At 45.1% G+C, this 18,375-nt stretch overlaps 3 protein-coding genes across 4 annotated transcripts in view; 2 read left to right on the top strand and 1 right to left on the bottom strand.

Moving 5' to 3' along the window:
• LOC131688819 (DDB1- and CUL4-associated factor 5) overlaps positions 1-13,420 on the bottom strand; it is a 34,674-nt gene extending 21,254 nt beyond the window's left edge. The window contains exon 1 of one of the 2 annotated variants that reach the window (XM_058973362.1): positions 13,287-13,420. The gene's annotated coding sequence lies outside the window, so the exon portion shown is untranslated. Of the gene's footprint in view, positions 1-12,931; positions 13,023-13,286 lie in introns of those variants that run through there. The other variant, XM_058973373.1, reaches the window with a different exon arrangement.
• LOC131676179 (uncharacterized) lies at positions 2,548-5,418 on the top strand. The gene has a single exon (XM_058955299.1). The coding sequence runs from the start codon at positions 2,548-2,550 to the stop codon at positions 5,416-5,418; it is 2,871 nt and encodes a 956-aa protein (XP_058811282.1).
• Positions 5,593-8,376, top strand: LOC131676177 (uncharacterized). The gene has a single exon (XM_058955298.1). It carries the CDS (start codon positions 5,593-5,595, stop codon positions 8,374-8,376), a length of 2,784 nt encoding a protein of 927 aa, XP_058811281.1.
• Positions 13,421-18,375: the final 4,955 nt, after the last annotated feature.

Genomic DNA, 18,375 nt, shown 5'->3' with positions numbered 1-18,375 from the left:
GGTACTCACCTTTTCCAAGGCAAGAAAAGCCTTGGATTTTTAATACAACAGGAACAGGTTACACTGCACGTGATGGACGTCAGCAGTTTGATTTCTATCGAACGATAAGTGCAGTAAGCGGCTTAATTCCGGAACGAAAGGAAGCGTTCTCCTCAAGTTATTACAGCGATGGCCGCAGGCGACGTTAACAAGATGGCGTCGGATGTGTAAGGCGATGGACCTCAAGCCCACCGGATACGGCGCAAGGGCCGGCAAAGTAATCCGAAGAATGGCGCAGGGGCCGGCGTATGAATTGAGCATAGAACCTGGCTGCCTACCTCTTTGCTGATGAAGCTGATTCACCAAGATCGTCCTTCTTGACACGACAGTCGAAGTTGCCGAAAACTCGAGAAAAATGCAATGCAGAAGAAAGAAACGGGTATCTAGAGCGCACCAGAAAGCACCAAAAAAGGATTAGACAGAAACTAACCTTCTGCCTGAAGGTATCAGGCCTTGTACGAATATTTCCCAACAGCTTGTATCCAGAACTTGCGATGGCGGTCTTCGGGTATTCAGCAAGAATAGACGGCGTCTACAAATGGCGATTTGGCGAACGTTCAGGGTGTTTTCCAGCAGCGCAATGGCGTTTTCCAGCGAATCGACGATGGTGGAACCGATCGTTTGCAGATGGCGATCCTGGTCACGGCACCAAATATGATCGCGCACAATTTTCCCTACGTTGTGACTTTTGCGTAACGTTTCACCAACGACGAAAGAAATCTCCTTACTCGACGATGGAAGCGAAAATACCACGGCAGCGGGATGGACTAAATGCACTAACAGCAGTTTGGATCACACAAAAAGGTAAGATTTTATTTCACTGCACTTTAATTCCAATTTTCCTTTAGGCGATGTTCACTGTTCGACGGTCAAGAACTACTGAATTTTATTTCTTCGTTTCAAAAACCAACTACCTAGGAAACAGCTGATCCGTACAACACTGTACATGCGGAACAGCGGAAAATGAACCTAACTTTTGGTAGCAACATAACAGCGTACTAGATGCCTACAGTGACACTTCGCTTATCTACTTCAACACAGGCTTTACACTCACAACCCATGGAGGTACCATCATGGAGCCTAGCAATCGCTCCCACCTGCTTTCATTAGACGCTAGACTGCATCTCCTACAAGGTTCTCACCGAACTCGAGTCAATAATACAATTCTCTGGTACGATTACACTCCAGCTCTTGGTTCTAGTCAAGGGAAGTCAGGTCTTATGTTAAGGCACCTTCCACCAAGCGGTAAGAGTGCAGTACTTCACCGCTTCAATAGAATCTGGAAAGGTGGATCCTTCCCAGATAACTAGCGTTAGGCTCTTATTTTGCCAATCCCAGAAAAGAAACGACGCATAATAGCAAGTGTTAATAGCGCCATACAGTTCAGCGAGCCCCTCGGCGCCCATACAGCAAATCAACATCAACAAACCGCGCCCTTCGCCTTCTCGAGGGATTGGCACGAATATCGGTCACGGACAAGACAGTCAGATAGGAAGAAAGAAAAAAAGTCAAGTCATTCGGTAAAAAGTAGCGTAAGCTAGAACACATTTTCACAATTGTTATAAATTAACCCAATTCTCAAGTTAAATAATTGTTCCCATTTCTAACTAAATCTACCCTAACTGTACTGTGGTAAGTTTAATTATATTAGATGTTTATAAATACCTAAAATTGAACCTAACAGGAATTAAAGCTACGGTACGGACAGAGTTAGTGCGGGTAGGAAACAGTACGGATACAATTTATACGGAGAAACAGTACGGATCGAAGACTGTGCGAACAATACCATTAGGAGCACATTTAAATTACAATTTAAATAGACTTCGAAACCGAACAGGTCATTAAGGTTAGTAGTCCAACCTAGCTTATTTGATTACCGTGAATCTCTAATACTATTATACTTAAATGCTAGGACACAGACTGATTACTGTACGGGTACGATTTAGACAGCTCTGTACGGCAGCGAAAACATTAACAGTAAGAATTTGTATTTATACTCTAAAACTTAATCCTAACACAATATTATCCTCCATGCAGGAATTTATAATCCAACCTTGATTCACAACGAATAAAGAAGATTCATAGATTTGCTAGTTTTCACTGCTGTCCGGCAACATCTTATAAATTCTGTTACGAGAATTGCTTCACGGAGGAAGGATGTCATCCAGGAAAGCCAAATCCGGATCCAGCAAGAAGACGGTCGATAAGGTCACCCCAGGTGGTGATGCGGCAGTTGACAGTCACAACGTCCAAGCGACTACGACTGAGCTGCAGAAGGACGGAACGAACGCTAAGGATTCGGCGATTAAAGTGTTTGTCCATCCTCCCCCCAGCGAACAGGTAAATGATAAAGTTACCAATGAATCCAACCGGCGGGGAGCAAATCCTAAGGAAAAGGATACCGCCGAGAAAAATAAAACGAACGTAGTCAAACGTAATCCGTTCCTCCGCGTACGAAAGAATCGGGTCGGTCATTGTCAAGTGTGTGATGAGCGTGATAATAGTCGAATGGTTCAGTGTGACGGTTGCAATGAGTGGTATCATTTCTCGTGTGTAGAAGTGTCAGAAGGGATTGCTGACGTGAGCTGGATCTGCATGAACTGCGAACACGCAAAGGATCTAACCCCTTCCCCTCTGCATACCCCCAACGTAAGCAGTACCACATCCACTGTACGGTCAAAGAGCAAGGCAAGCAGCATCGGAAGTCAGGCCAAACGGAGACAAGCTTTGGAACTACAATGGTTAGAGGAGGAAAAGGAGTTGGAACGACGATATTTAGAACTCAAGTACAAGATTCTGTTAGAGGGCGGTAGCGACTGCTCGTCGATTGTTAGTGAACCCCAATCAGTATCAATGTCGAAGGTGAAGAAGTGGATAGACGACACGGATGGATACGGCGAGAAGGTTGACTGCGGATCTGAAGCCGAGGAACTAGAGAAACGTCCACCGAGGAACTCGACTGCGTCTATAGAGCACCATGCTCCAGTTCCAGATCAGCAGCGTGCGACTCAAGTTAATATCCAACTCCGACGACCCCCACAACGTGTTTCCGGCCAACAAGAGACTCGGCCAATCTTCGGCAGCTCCCATATGCGACAATCAGTCGCTCTCGCACCGGAGGCTGGATCATGGGTCGAAGCGAATGCGTTTGTACCAGGTCAGCGTTCCACCCCCGTTGGACGACCATCCCTCCCAGCGCATGGGCTCAGTGACGACACGGCTTGTGTGTTGAATCGAAGTCAAATCGCCGCACGCCAGGCAGTTTCGAAGGATTTGCCGGACTTCAGTGGTAATCCGGAAGATTGGCCGCTGTTCTTCTCGATGTTTAACTCGTCGACTCAGATGTGCGGATTCTCCAATGAGGAAAATATGTTACGGTTGCGTAAGTGCTTGAAAGGAAGAGCATTGGAAGCAGTAAGATGTCGCCTGCTCCACCCATCGAACGTTGCGGGAGTCCTTTCAACTCTCAAGATGCTCTATGGACGCCCGGAAGCAATCGTGCAGGCGGTTATCAAGAAGATACGATCATTGCCGTCACCGAGCATAGAGAAGTTGGAGACAGTGGTGAACTTCGCGCTGACAGTTGAGAATTTGGTCGCTACCATTCAAGCGTGTGAGGTTAGTGACTTCGTCTACAATGCATCGCTGCGATACGAGTTAGTAGGGAGGTTGCCACCAACGTTGAAGCTGAGCTGGGCCAGGTTCTCAAGGAACAACCCCACTCCGAACCTATTGGATTTCAGTACGTGGCTGTACGAGACAGCAGAGGATGCAAGTGCGGTCGTAGATACCGTATTCAGCGATCAACGGTTTCGCGGTACTAAGCGGGATGGTTTCTTGAATGTTCACTCGGAAATAGACTCTAAGGATTCGAAATCAGCCAACTCTCCACAGAAACCAACCATCGTTGACACCAAGAAGTGCGTGGCGTGCAAAGGGGATTGTACGATGCTGGCCAAGTGCAAACAGTTCGTAGACCTAAGCTACGATTCGAAGTGGGCGACAGTAAGAGCTTACAAACTTTGTCGCAAATGCCTGCGTAAACACAACGGGTCATGTAGACAAGAAAAACCATGCGGAACGAATGGCTGTACATATCTGCACCATCCTCTGCTTCACGGTTACGGAAACCCTCGATCTGGTGAATCTCCTACAGCAGCCGCTGTTTACGAGAAGAGTTGCAACGTGCACCAAGTGCAGTCGGAGATCTTGTTCAGAGTAGTTCCGGTCATTTTATACGGCCCATCGAAGGCAATTCGAACCTACGCATTCCTGGACGACGGCTCAGAACTCACGCTTCTAGAACAGAGTTTAGCAGACGAGCTCGGGTTAAGGGGACCAAAGAATCCACTGTGCCTGAAGTGGACAGGCGAAACCACCAAGATCGAAAACAGATCACAAAACGTTAGTCTTCAAATCTCCAGTGTAACGAACCCGATCAAGAGGTATGATCTCTCCAGTGTACGAACGATCAGAAATTTGCAGATCCGACCACAGACTCTCCTTACCTCGGAGTTGCAACAGAGATACCAGCACCTCATGGGACTACCGATTGAGTCGTATAACGAGGCCAATCCGCGAATCCTAATCGGCTTGGATAATGCCACTCTCGGATATGCAATGAAGAGTCGCGAAGGACAGTCAAATGAGCCGATTGCAATCAAAACACGGCTCGGCTGGATTGTTTTCGGCAGTTGTGTGGGAGAGAAGAATGCTGGGCACTACGTAAACTATCATGCGCTACAGATTTGCCAGTGCAACAGAGAGACCAGTGAAGATCTTCACGAACTCGTCAAAGGTTATTTTGCCCTCGACAGCTTGGGCATCTCTAAGCAAAGTAAACTACTTCTGTCACACGAGGACCAACGAGCACAGTCAATGCTGGAATCACTCACTCGGCCCGTAGACAGCCGTTTTGAATCCGGGCTTCTATGGAAGTACGATTCGGTCCGACTTCCGGATAGTGCAGCGATGGCACTGCGAAGATGGCGATGCCTAGATAACCGCATGAAGAAGGATCCACTTCTGGCGGGCGAATTGAACGCGAAAATTCAGGATCATATCAACAAAGGCTACATTCGCAAGTTGTCCGCGGAAGAGCTGGAAGTAAACCACCCACGAGTTTGGTACCTTCCGATATTTCCAATCGTCAATCCGAACAAGCCGGGCAAAACGAGACTCGTATGGGATGCAGCTGCCACCGCCTTTGGAGTTTCACTCAACTCAGTTCTGTTAAAAGGCCCAGACCAACTGACATCTCTTCTATCTGTTCTGATCCAGTTCCGGGAGTTTCGGACAGCGGTATGCGGCGACATCCGTGAGATGTACCACCAAGTAAGGATGCGGGAGGACGACCAACATTGCCAACGCTTCTTCTAGAAGGCCTGCGAGACAGATATCGACCCTAGCGTCTACGTAGTGCAGGTAATGACGTTCGGCGCATGCTGCTCGCCGAGTACGGCACAATACGTAAAAAATTACAATGCAAAGAGATTCGAACAAGAACACCCAGAAGCAGTTCACGCAATCGTAAAGCAACACTACGTTGACGATATGCTTCTGAGTGTGGAATCTGAGGAGGAAGCAATACAAGTGGTTCGAGAAGTACAGACAGTGCACAGGTCAGCAGGCTTCGAAATGCGGAACTGGATCTCCAACTCACCCAGAGTTGTGGCAGCTATGAGCGAAACAGGCTCCGATGAGAAAAGCCTCAGTATCGGCGACAAACACGTGTCAGAACGGGTTCTCGGAATGTGGTGGAACACCTCAACAGACTGCTTCACATATAAAATGTCACCGCGGTACGAGCAGCTACTGATCAGTGGGCAGCGTCGACCGACAAAACGCGAAGTGCTTCGTACATTAATGATGATATTCGATCCCTTAGGACTCATAGCACACTTCCTACTGCAACTAAAATCCTTGCTGCAAGAAATCTGGAGAACTTCAGTCGGCTGGGATGACCCCATCGATGAGTCGTTGTTTCAAAAGTGGTTGGCATGGCTGACAGTGTTGCCGCAGGTATCGTCTATCGAAATACCTCGATGCTACCGAACACTCACATCCGCGACGGACGGAACGGTGGTACAACTGCACACGTTCGTCGACGCAAGCGAGAACGGTTTCGCAGCTGCAGTGTATTTGCGTTTTCAGGAAGGAGAAACCATCGAATGCAGACTGGCCGGAGCAAAGACGAGAGTCGCGCCGTTAAAGTTTCTCTCCATTCCGAAGTCCGAACTGCAAGCCGCTGTGATAGGTGTGAGATTAGCGGGAACCATTGCCCAATCGCTATCCGTCAAAATCAATCAACGTTTCTTCTGGACTGACTCCAGAGATGTCCTCTGCTGGCTCAACTCGGATCACCGTCGGTATAGCCAATTCGTGGCCTTCCGTGTTAGCGAGATCCTGGAAACGACGAACGTCAACGAATGGCAGTGGGTGCCAACGAAGCTGAACGTGGCAGACGAGGGAACCAAATGGACACGAGCTCCAGATATGACTGCCTCCAGTCGATGGTTTTGCAGTCCCAATTTTCTCTGGCAACCGAAGAAAGCATGGCCTGTTTCCCCGCACTCATCGACTAAAGAGGAGTTACGGCCTCATCTTCTGCTTCATACCATGCCGTTGGACCCAGTGGTTCAGCCACATGATTTCTCGGAATGGTCTTCTCTACTGCGCCGAATGGCTTATGTGACCCGTTTCGTGGACAACCTGAGGCAAGCTAAGATGAAAAAACCAAGGCAGAGTGGCCCTCTGACTCGTGACGAGCTAAGAAAAGCGGAAAATTACCTGTTTCGTCTTGCACAGCGCAGTGCGTATCCCGATGAGATAGCAGTCCTGAATGAACCGTTATCAACCACCCAGCAACGCAAGTTTATAAAAAACAACAGTTCGCTAAGCAAGATGTGCGCATTTCTTGACAAGAACGGCGTTCTAAGGGCCCGCGGCCGAACCCAAGAATGTAAATTCACAGATTACGACGCCGCTAATCCGGTTATTCTTCCACGGAATCACCACATCACTAGGCTTATCGTGTCCAACGCACACAAGCAGTTTAACCACCAGAACCATGAGACGATCATCAACGAGCTTCGCCAGCGATTCCGCAGTCCACGTCTGAAGGCAACGTACCGTGCGATCCGGAAAGAGTGCCAACAGTGTAAAAATAACCAGGCTGCCCCGCAACCACCTACGATGGCCGATCTACCACTCGCTCGCCTGGCTGCCTTTGCTCGACCATTTACGTACATGGGGATAGACTATTTTGGCCCAATGACGGTATCCGTCGGACGACGCACAGAGAAACGTTGGGGGGTACTGGCAACATGTCTTACCATTCGCGCCGTACACTTAGAACTCGCTCACACACTGACGACAGATTCCTGTATGATGGCTATACGGAACATCTTTGCTAGAAGGGGAGTTCCGGCAGTGATCTACAGCGACCGTGGCACAAACTTCCAGGGCGCCAGTAAGGAGCTGCAGCTAGCGCTACAGGAACTCGACGACGACCGGCTGATGCGGGAGTTCACTACGGCTCGAACGGAATGGACTTTCAATCCGCCAGCCTCTCCCCACATGGGGGGAGCTTGGGAGCGTCTGGTTCAGTCCGTGAAACGGAACCTAACTGTTCTGCAATCGAATGCTACGCCAACTCACGAGGTGCTCCAGAACGCGTTGGTGGAAGTTGAGAACGTTCTCAACTCGCGGCCACTCACTAGCGTCCCGCTGGAGGATGACGAATCTCCAGTGCTGACGCCCAACCACTTTCTGCTGGGTAGTCAAAATGGCCTACAACCGTGGGTGCCGTTCGATGACAGCTCTGCAGCTCTACGAAACAGCTGGCAACGTTCGCAGACCATGGCTAACCGGTTCTGGAAGCTGTGGGTTAGAGACTATCTTCCAACACTAACTCGGAAACCGAAGTGGCTCACACCAGTAAAACCCATTGCAGTCGGCGACGTCGTCGTCATCGTGGACCCAAACCTACGGCGGAACTGCTGGCCGAAGAGTCGAGTTATCTGTGTCAAACCTGGTGCAGATGGACAAGTGAGATGGGCGACGGTGCAGACAGCCAACGGAATCTACGAGAGACCTGCCGTTAAACTCGCTGTCCTGGACGTAGGCGTTGAGAAGAATGCTCTTCAGGAAGACCCTAACCGCATTCCGGGGGGAGTGTTAATAGCGCCATACAGTTCAGCGAGCCCCTCGGCGCCCATACAGCAAATCAACATCAACAAACCGCGCCCTTCGCCTTCTCGAGGGATTGGCACGAATATCGGTCACGGACAAGACAGTCAGATAGGAAGAAAGAAAAAAAGTCAAGTCATTCGGTAAAAAGTAGCGTAAGCTAGAACACATTTTCACAATTGTTATAAATTAACCCAATTCTCAAGTTAAATAATTGTTCCCATTTCTAACTAAATCTACCCTAACTGTACTGTGGTAAGTTTAATTATATTAGATGTTTATAAATACCTAAAACTGAACCTAACAGGAATTAAAGCTACGGTACGGACAGAGTTAGTGCGGGTAGGAAACAGTACGGATACAATTTATACGGAGAAACAGTACGGATCGAAGACTGTGCGAACAATACCATTAGGAGCACATTTAAATTACAATTTAAATAGACTTCGAAACCGAACAGGTCATTAAGGTTAGTAGTCCAACCTAGCTTATTTGATTACCGTGAATCTCTAATACTATTATACTTAAATGCTAGGACACAGACTGATTACTGTACGGGTACGATTTAGACAGCTCTGTACGGCAGCGAAAACATTAACAGTAAGAATTTGTATTTATACTCTAAAACTTAATCCTAACACAATATTATCCTCCATGCAGGAATTTATAATCCAACCTTGATTCACAACGAATAAAGAAGATTCATAGATTTGCTAGTTTTCACTGCTGTCCGGCAACAGCAAGTGACTTCGCCCAATACGTCTTCTCGCGTGCACATCTAAGGTGATGAAAAGGATGGCCAATCGAAGACTTACCATACTTCTGGAGGATCTCAGACAATTTGCCGCGGCGCCGGAGTCTATTTGGGATCCTTCGGTGAAGTGGTAACTCAGACCTTGAACGACGGTCACCATACCGACATCGCTATTCTAGATCTATCCAAAGCCTACAACACTACGCGAAGGTGTCCTCCGGCAACTCAAACAATGGGGCTTTGAAGGTAACTCAGTCCTGTTCGTGCAGCAATTCGTGGGTAACAGACGTTTTCAGAGTGGTATAGGCGGAAGTCGATCTAGCCCTTTCCATGAATGAACCTCAAGATGCTGCCCGGGCGGTGACGCTCTTCATCATCAGGATGTAGTCACTGTTCGCCACTTTACCAAAGGACGTTTTGGTGTGATAACAACCCTTAGCCCACTATACTACGGAGCGATTTGTTTTGCATTCAACCTCCTACCCAGCCCACCAGCAGAAGCAGCATGTATTTAGGCCGGTATACTCCCATTCAAATGGACCACAACAGTGACAACTCCGAAGCAGACCCTTAGATTCCTAGAAAAAACAATCGGCACTAACTGCTTCTTGCGGCGGATGGCTGAAGAAATTTATTCCGCCCCAACAAACTCCCTCATGCCGCAAATCGCCCAACTAAAAAGCACTGGAAACCAGTTTGGTGACTTGCCTTCTGAAGGCGGGGTGTATCTCCCAACATTGTCTGAGCCAAGTTTCCACAACATGTTGATAGAAGGTACTCAAATCACTTGAAGATATTTAACGACGGATCGAAGTTAAACGGAAAGGTAGGGGTCAAGGTGAGTGGAGCTGGAGGTGGTTGTGTACTCCGTCTTACCCTGCCATGGTCCATCTTCTCAGCTAAAACCTGCTGCCATCGCTTTTGCTATCACAAAGAAACCCGAAGATGTTCCAGTAGTTATCGTTTCCGACTCCTTATCTGTTATAGCTTCTGGAAACTCGAGACACCCATATGTGCAGCTATAGAACAATCTTACGACTTGATTGCCTCCATCTACTGGGTCCCTGAAAACAATGCCATCCGCGATAATGAGCATGCAGACCGCCTGGCATGCCTCGAACGGATAACAGATTCGAACGGAGGGCTCTGTCCGGTTCTTTTTGAAATCCGGGAAACTAAATTATCTTATGATACAGGACTCAGCGCTTTGCCTTCAGTTGTTCTAAAAAAAGTTCTCTTATTTTAGCGATTCTTGCATATTTGATTAATATATCACACACAGTCGTGATTCGCTGGTTGGTCACTTTTTAACTGGACCGCTTTCTAATTGGACCTTCACTAGTTCGGCCATTGTCCAACTAAAAGGCATCTTAATGTCAAAAATCATATGTCAAATTCACTTTGACAATCAAACAATTATTAGAGATGTTAACAGATACATTTACACCGCTAACGTCTCCTTTGGAGACTTTTTGACGTCCTTCAGTCGGTCCAACTAACGAATCAAATTCGTTAGTTGGACAGAGACTGTGGCTCAACCAGCGGATCACGATTGTAATGGCAAGATTTTGTTGAAAATTCGAAGTGTTCGATGATGGTCCCAGTATACAAGAAAGGTGACAAATGTAACATAGGGAATTACCATGGCCCACTTCATTAATAGTAAAGTAAAAAATATTCGAATCGCTCATGAACGAGGTACTATTTTCAAAGCTACACTTGTTTGCACGGTTTCTTCTCGGGTTGATCGGTTAAGATGAATGTTGTCAGTTTCTAACCTGTTTGTATAAAACAAATGATTAAAAAACATCAGATGGACACGATCTACACAGATCTTGAGACTGCTAGATTCTACCATTGGCTTTGATCTTACCTATCTTGTACACCCTGATGTCGTTATTCAAATTGGAGATAATGTATTCGAATCCTTTTCTAATCATTCCGTAGTTCCTTAAGGTAGGACACTAGGCCCTCTGTTATTTTCATTCTTCGTGAATGATGTGGTTTTCGTTCTAATGAATGGAGGGAAGCTGTTTTTTTCCGAAGACTTGAAAATATTTTTTGTTATAAAGAAAGAAGCCGGCTGCCGTGAACTACAATATTTCGTGGATACCTTTTACGACTGATGTAAAAGAAACATGGTTGCATCGAACTTCTAGCACAAATTGATTTTTACACACTAACCTGTTTTATTCGCCCCAGAACATCTAAAGTAAATATTTAATTTATTTTTCTCTCGGTTTGATTAAAATTATCTCAAAATTTTGAAATAATCGGATTAAAAATGAATTTTTAACATGTCGATGTCGCGAATTTCTGTCCAATTTAATTCATAAGAATCGTTCGTACCTTCAAACTTCAATAGGCGATATCTCAAGAACTACAAGGCCGATTTGAGTAGTTTTGAGTTCTTTAGAAAGATGAACAAATGTGCTAATCTTTAGGTGTGAGCTTTTTATGAAGAAATCATTTAGTTTTTTTTTGCATCAAGAAAAAAGCAATTGAGAAATCGAATGTCATATCAGTAAATCATCTTTATACGTCTTACAATTTTTGAGGTAGTCTCCCATGAGACACTTGTCATGAATCTGACTCAAAATTTAGTGTAGTCAGGATATATAGGCCAAGTTTTCATATCTATGTTTTGAAAATACCCATATGGAGATGCCCTGTAACTCATACATCTTCTTACAAATAGGTTGCCTAAACAACATCATATTACTAAAAAAATAGTGATTTTTACTAGTTTTGTCAACCATTTCTCCTAAAGAGACTAAAGTAACAATGAGACGACATGTTCGGTTTGGAATTGGAATTCAGCTATAAGCTTCTACAGCTGAATTGGAATGCCACACGAAACATGCCGTCTCTTTGTTATTCCAGTCTCTTTAATTTCTCCTGTCCGACGTGATTGGATACTATTATTAACCTGTATAGTAACCCATTAACGACCAACGCCTTGAAATGGGTTTACATAAAAAATGGTCGAAAAAACGAACTATGGAATGGAACTAACGGCAAAAATAGATTCAGCGATCCAAAATTAGTTAAAAACCCAATTTTAGCCACATAAACCAATTTGTACAATCTTGTCACAACTTTGTATGGAGGGTGCCTCTGAGCGTCGTTTTTTCCGACATCCTTTTCATAATTGCCGGGCAATCAATGAACTAGAGCGAGGCACTTACTAATGAGATGAATAAGGGACTGCCTACCCTTAATGTTGAAATTGTAATTTAAAGGAAATTATAAAAATAATTCATTATCTCCACCATCTCGTACACCGCAATTTACCTTTAGGTGTACCAACCAATACAGCAAAACCTATAATCGGACAACCGAGACTTTTCGTATTACACAAGAGTATGAATGTGTTATATACAATAAACATCGGCAACTGAGAAGTACTCATCCACTTTTAATGTATGTGTTTTAATCGAAATGTTTGCTGAATTAGAGCGGACGAGATAGTATGTGGAAATATTCGAATGATGTTCTTCATCTATTGCATATTCGTTTATGAACTTACTACGAAAATGTAATTTCTTCCTATTTGCTACTAGACCTAAGATGGCACTCAAACACAATAAAGCATGTATATTTTTATTGAAAAGCTCTGGTTCAAATTATGTATTAATATGGCAAAAATATAGTTGTAATTTATCTAATCATCCTTGTTGTAAACCTTTTCGATCAAACGTTTGTTGGTAATTTTCCTGAAGGTACAAAATATATCGTATATTTGACCAGATACCCTAGTTGTTAATATTAAAAATCAATCATTAGTTTCTCTTTACACATACCATAACAGCGTATATTACAAATAAATTTTAATTATTTACTTCGAAATAAATTGACAAATGAAACAACAAACCAATGATAATCGACCTAAACTATTTATTTTTCTTTATGGGGGAATTTCAGTATATATTTTATCAAAATACTTACCAATTCCATCCAATATAAGCGTAACGCACTTGAACTAATTTTACATACTTTTGCTAAATCATAGAATAATCTATGAACCTCTTTATTTACTAAAAGAACGAAATAGTAAAAATGACAGAATCGGATCTAGTACATAGTTATCAACAATTATTTTTATTAATCAACTTCGTCTAACCTGTGCAGGTAGTTGTGAAGACTGAAAGCACCCAGCCTTCAAACTGGATCCAGAACAAAAGCAAAATTGAAATTGCACGCAATATTGTCTGCAACCCTCAACATAAGTAAACAAATCATTGATATCATCCTCGATCAACATAAAAACGCCTATACTCGCCGGCTTTTGTTTCTCACTTACGCGTACCAACCAAGTCCACCCTCCGAGCCCAATCGATTACTATATGCACACACGATATCACACTACCGAATCAAACCTTTCCGTAAACAGTAGTACTACGGCTTTATACGACGCAGTTGACAGCTTGCTCGACGACAATTGGTTCGCATACGCACACACACGCATACCGCCTAGCGACAATGTCTGCGCCATGCGCGCACCCATACTCAGCGCTCAGCTGTCGTGTGTATATGCGCCGCATACCACTAACCAAGAATCAGCTGTTTTTGACATTCGGCAACACGAACACCAAAGCAACGTTGGAAATTCTTTCACGTGAGTTCATCGGCTTTTGTTTTTGTTCTAGTACTGCGCACGGCTGACGCGTTGTCAGATTTGGGTGAATTGCGAACCGAGTTGATGAATTCATCAGATCAGTGAGTGAGCAGGTTAGGGGAGTGTAGTCTACAAGCACAATGTTCACAGGTTTGCTTTATTGCGCTTGCATGTATCGTTTGTATATTATATGGTTGGAAAAATATAAAATTTCTGTTCCGAATAACTTTTTGGGGTCAAATTGGATCCTAGAATAAGTGCAAAATTTAAGTTGTAACAGTTAAACCACGCATTTGCGTTTTTAACGACATTCAATTAGCAAGAGGCCGGAAAATGAAGTATATTTTTCAATATTAAGAGCCTTAGTACTCAAGGGAGTTGAAGAAAGAAATTTTAGAAAAGCGTGGAAAAGGTCATATGAGCAAGCTTAGAGCTTACCGGCGACTCAACCCTTTATCTGCTACCGCAGGAGTCGGGATCTTTTGGCATTAGAAATGCGAATCACCTTTTGCACCCGCGGTATAAAGGCTACTGTATACACCTCGGGAACTTGATCACGGAATTTTAGGCTAGTTTACAGTTCGGAAAACGTGTCACGGGATTTGGGTCCCTGTGTATTTTAAACGGAGCTCGGGATTTCAAATCCCGTGACGGGAAATAAGTCTACACAAAAATGACAGTTTTCATGTAGTGTAAACCCAACCGCGGGAAACATCACACGTTTTTAAAACTCTCCACACAGAAATCCGGCCGGGAACAATTCAACACAAATTGTTTCCGACGGGGAAAATTGTGTTTTATTAGGTTTAAAATTCAGTGCTATTTTGATACTGTTGGCGTTTTTAGAAGCGGCAGAACTTTTGTTTTGACAGTTTGGAGAGATTTCGGCGGAAAATATTGCCTAATCAAATTCCGACACAAATCCTGTGACCCATTTCCTGAACTGTAAAATTTTCCGCCATTATCTCTCCAAACTGTCTGAATAAAACTTCTGATGCTTCTAAAAATTACCAGTTGTTTCTGGATAGCACAGATTTGCAAACGTAATAAAAACATAATTTTTCTCGTCGGAAACAATTCATGTCGAATTGTTTCCGGCCGGATTTTTGGTGTGGAGAATTTTAAAAATTCATGACGCTTTTCAGAATTGGGTTCACACTTCAGGAATCTTGATTTTTTTGCGTAGACTTTTTTTTTCGACACGGAAAATAAAAAACAATCCATCTCCAACTGAAATACGCCTATTGTTTGAATTTCTTATGGTAGGGTGACCAGATGTGGTATTCCAGCACATGTCTTGGTTTTAAAGGCTACTGTACACCTCGGGAACTTGATCGCGGGATTTGGGCTGGGATTTTGTAACGGATTTTTAGCACGGAAAACTTTCCACCGCTATCTCTCCAAACTGTCAAAATTAAACTTCTGCTGCTTCTAAAAATATCAGTTGTTTCAAAACAGGACAAATTTTTAAACGCAATGAAAACATCATTTTTCCCCGGGGAAACAATTGATGTTGAATTGTTTCCACCCGGATTCTGTGGAGAATTTTGAAAACTTTTTGAATTTTGGATCTGTGCAGAATTTTGAAAATCCGTGATATTTTCCAGATTTGGGTTTACGTTTCGGGAATGTTTATTTTTCCGAATAGACTTTTTTTGGTACGGAAAGTCGAAAATCCATCTCCCATTTGACATGGCTGGGGAACAAAATCCCGGGATCAAATTTCCAAGGTGTAAATAGCCTTAAGGCTACACCTCGAAAAAAAAGAAAAAGTCTGCCCCAAAAAATCATTATTCCTGAACTGTTAACCAAACCGCGGAAACGTCATTCAATTCATTTATTTAGTTCAACATCAATTTCATGATAACACTAAATCAACAATTTGCCTCCACAGTACTCAATTTGTAGCTGCAGCTCTCCAACGTCGGTTACGCCCAACACTCACCAAATCATGTTCCACCTGGTCCGCCCATCGTGCTCTCAGCGCTCCTCGCCTTCTTGTACCAACCGGATCATTAGCGAACACCAGTGTTGCAGGATTGTCATTCCGGCATTCTTGCAACATGCCCTGCCCACCGTATCCTTCCAGCTTTGGCTACCTTTTGGATACAGTCGTGATTCACTGGTTGGACACTTTTAACTGCACCGCTTTTTAGTTGGACCTCCGCTAGTTGGACCATTGTCCACCTAAAAAGCATCTGAAAGCCAAAATTTCATGTCAAATTTACTTTGACAATCAATCTGACAATATTTAGAGATGTGAACAGATACATTTACACTGCAAACATCTCCTTTGGAGAATTTTTGACATTTGTCAGTCGGTCCAACTAGCGAATCAAATTCGTTAGTTGGACAAGGCTGTGGCCCAACCAACGAATCACGACTGTACTGGGTTCGCCATCGAGTGCAGCGAGCTCGTGGTTCATCCTTCGCCGCCGCACACCGTTTTCCTGCACACCGCTGAAGACCGTCCTTAGCATCCGTCGCTCGAAAACTCCTAGCGCTTGCAGGTCCTCCTCGAGTATTGTCCAAGTCTCGTGCCCGTAGAGAACCACCGGTCTTATAAGCGTTTGCGGGGGTGAATCTTTCTTGACCGCAGTTTCTTCTGGAGGCCATAGTAGGCCCGACTTCCACTGATGATGCGTATTCGGATTTCACGGCTCACGTTATTGTCAGCCCTTAATAAGGATCCTAGGTACATAAAATCCTCCACTACCTCGAAGGTATCCCCGTCGATCGTAACGCTGTTTCCTAGCCGGATGCTGTCGTTTTCGGTTCCGCCTACCAGCATATAGTTTGTTTTGGACGCATTTACCACCAGTCCGACCTCCGCTGCTTTGCGTTTCAGGCGGGTGTTCAGGTCTGCCACCGTCCTTAGCACCCGTCGCTCGAAAACTCCTAGCGCTTGCAGGTCCTCCTCGAGCATGGTCCAAGTCTCGTGCCCGTAGCGAACCACCGGTCTTATAAGCGTTTTGTACATGGTGCATTTGGTGCGGGGGTGAATCTTTCTTGAACGCTGTTTCTTCTGGAGCCCATAATAGGCCCGACTTCCACTGATGATGCGTCTTCGGATTTCACGGCTCACGTTGTCAGCCCTTAATAGGAATCCTAGGTAGATAAAATCCTCCACTACCTCGAAGGCATCCCCGTCGATCGTAACGCTGTTTCCTAGCCGGATCTTGTCGTTTTCGGTTCCGCCTTCCAGCATATACTTTGTTTTGGACGCATTTACCACCAGTCCGACCTTCGCTGCTTTGCGTTTCAGGCGGGTGTAGAGGTCTGCCACCGTTCCAAATGTTCGGGCGATAATGTCCATGTCGTCCGCGTGAAGCCGGATTTCGTGAAGATCGTTCCCCGGCTGTTGAGCCCGACTCGTCGCATCACACCTTCCAGAGCGATGTCGAATAGTCGACACGAGAGTCCATCACCTTGTCTCAGTCCCCGTCGAGATTCGAATGGACTGGAAAGTTCACGCGAAATCCTTACGCTGTTTCGTACACCGTCCATCGTTGCTTTGATCAGTCAAGTCAGCTTCCCGGGAAAGGTGTTTTCGTTCATGATTTTCCATAGCTCTACGCGGTCGATACTGTCGTATGCCGGCTTGAAGTCGATGAACAGGTGATGCGTTGGGACCTGGTATTCACGGTAATTCTGGAGGATTTGTCGTACGCTGAAGATCTGGTCCCTTGTCGACCGGCCATCGATGAAGTAGGGTTGATAATTTCCCACGAACTCATTTACTTTAGGTGATAGACGACGGAAGAAGTTCTCACACTCCAAATGGTCGCCTTTCTTGTGAATGGGGCAGATCAACCCTTCTTTCCACTCCTCCGGTAACTGTTCGGTTTCCCAGCTCCTGACTATTAACCGGGGCAGACAAGTGGCCAACTTTTCCGCGCCCAAGTTCTGCTGCGATACCATCTTTGCCAGCTGCTTTGTTGTTCTTGAGCTGTTGGATGGCATCCTTAACTTCCCTCAACGTGGGAGTTGGTTCATACCCGTCCTCAACTGCACTGACGTAGTCAAATCCTCCGTTACCTTGGGCATCTGTATCTACATTCTCCTCGCCGTTCAGGTGCTCGTCGAAGTGCTGCTTTCACCTTTCGATCACCTCACGGTTGTCCGTTAGCAGGCTCCCGTCCTTACTCCTGCATATTGAGCTTCTGGTAGAACTTCCGTGTATCTTGAGAACGGCACAGCACTCCGCTTCTTCCAGGCGGCGTTTTTTTTTTCTCCCGGAAGAGGTGTGTCTGCTGCCTCCGTTTCTGTTTGTATCGTTCCATATTCTGTCGCGTTCCATGCTGCAGAATGACCGCTCGCGCTGCATTCTTCTCCTCCAAAACCGCTCTGCACTCCTCGTCGAACCAATCGTTCCGTCGTCTCCGTTCCTCGTACCCGACAATGTCCTCAGCTACGTTGTTGATGGCTGCTTTGAAAAACGTCACGGATTTTAAAACCTCTCCACAACCAATGGAAAAAAATGTTGTTTTCATTAGGTTCAATATTATGTACCATTTAATAAAAGTGCTTATTTTTTAAAAGCAGCAGAATTTTTGGTTTGACAGTGTGGAGAGATTTCGGCGGAAAATTTTCCGTGATCAATGTCCGACTCAAAAGGCCGGCCCAAATCCTGCGTTAAAATTCCCGAGGTGTACAGCAGCCTTCAAAATAACTGTACCGAGACTTCGATGAAAATGCTTGATTTGTCCCGGTGTTTCTCCTTCAAGCCATAAGAAAAAAAGCTGAGTCTATGCTTGATTCATTCCGGTCGCAA

The sequence above is a fragment of the Topomyia yanbarensis genome, chromosome 1 (assembly GCF_030247195.1).
Source record: "Topomyia yanbarensis strain Yona2022 chromosome 1, ASM3024719v1, whole genome shotgun sequence".
Classification (NCBI taxonomy): Eukaryota; Metazoa; Arthropoda; class Insecta; order Diptera; family Culicidae; genus Topomyia; species Topomyia yanbarensis.
The sequence above is the reverse complement of the archived record's forward strand: the minus strand, read 5'-3'. Positions and strand labels throughout refer to the sequence as shown.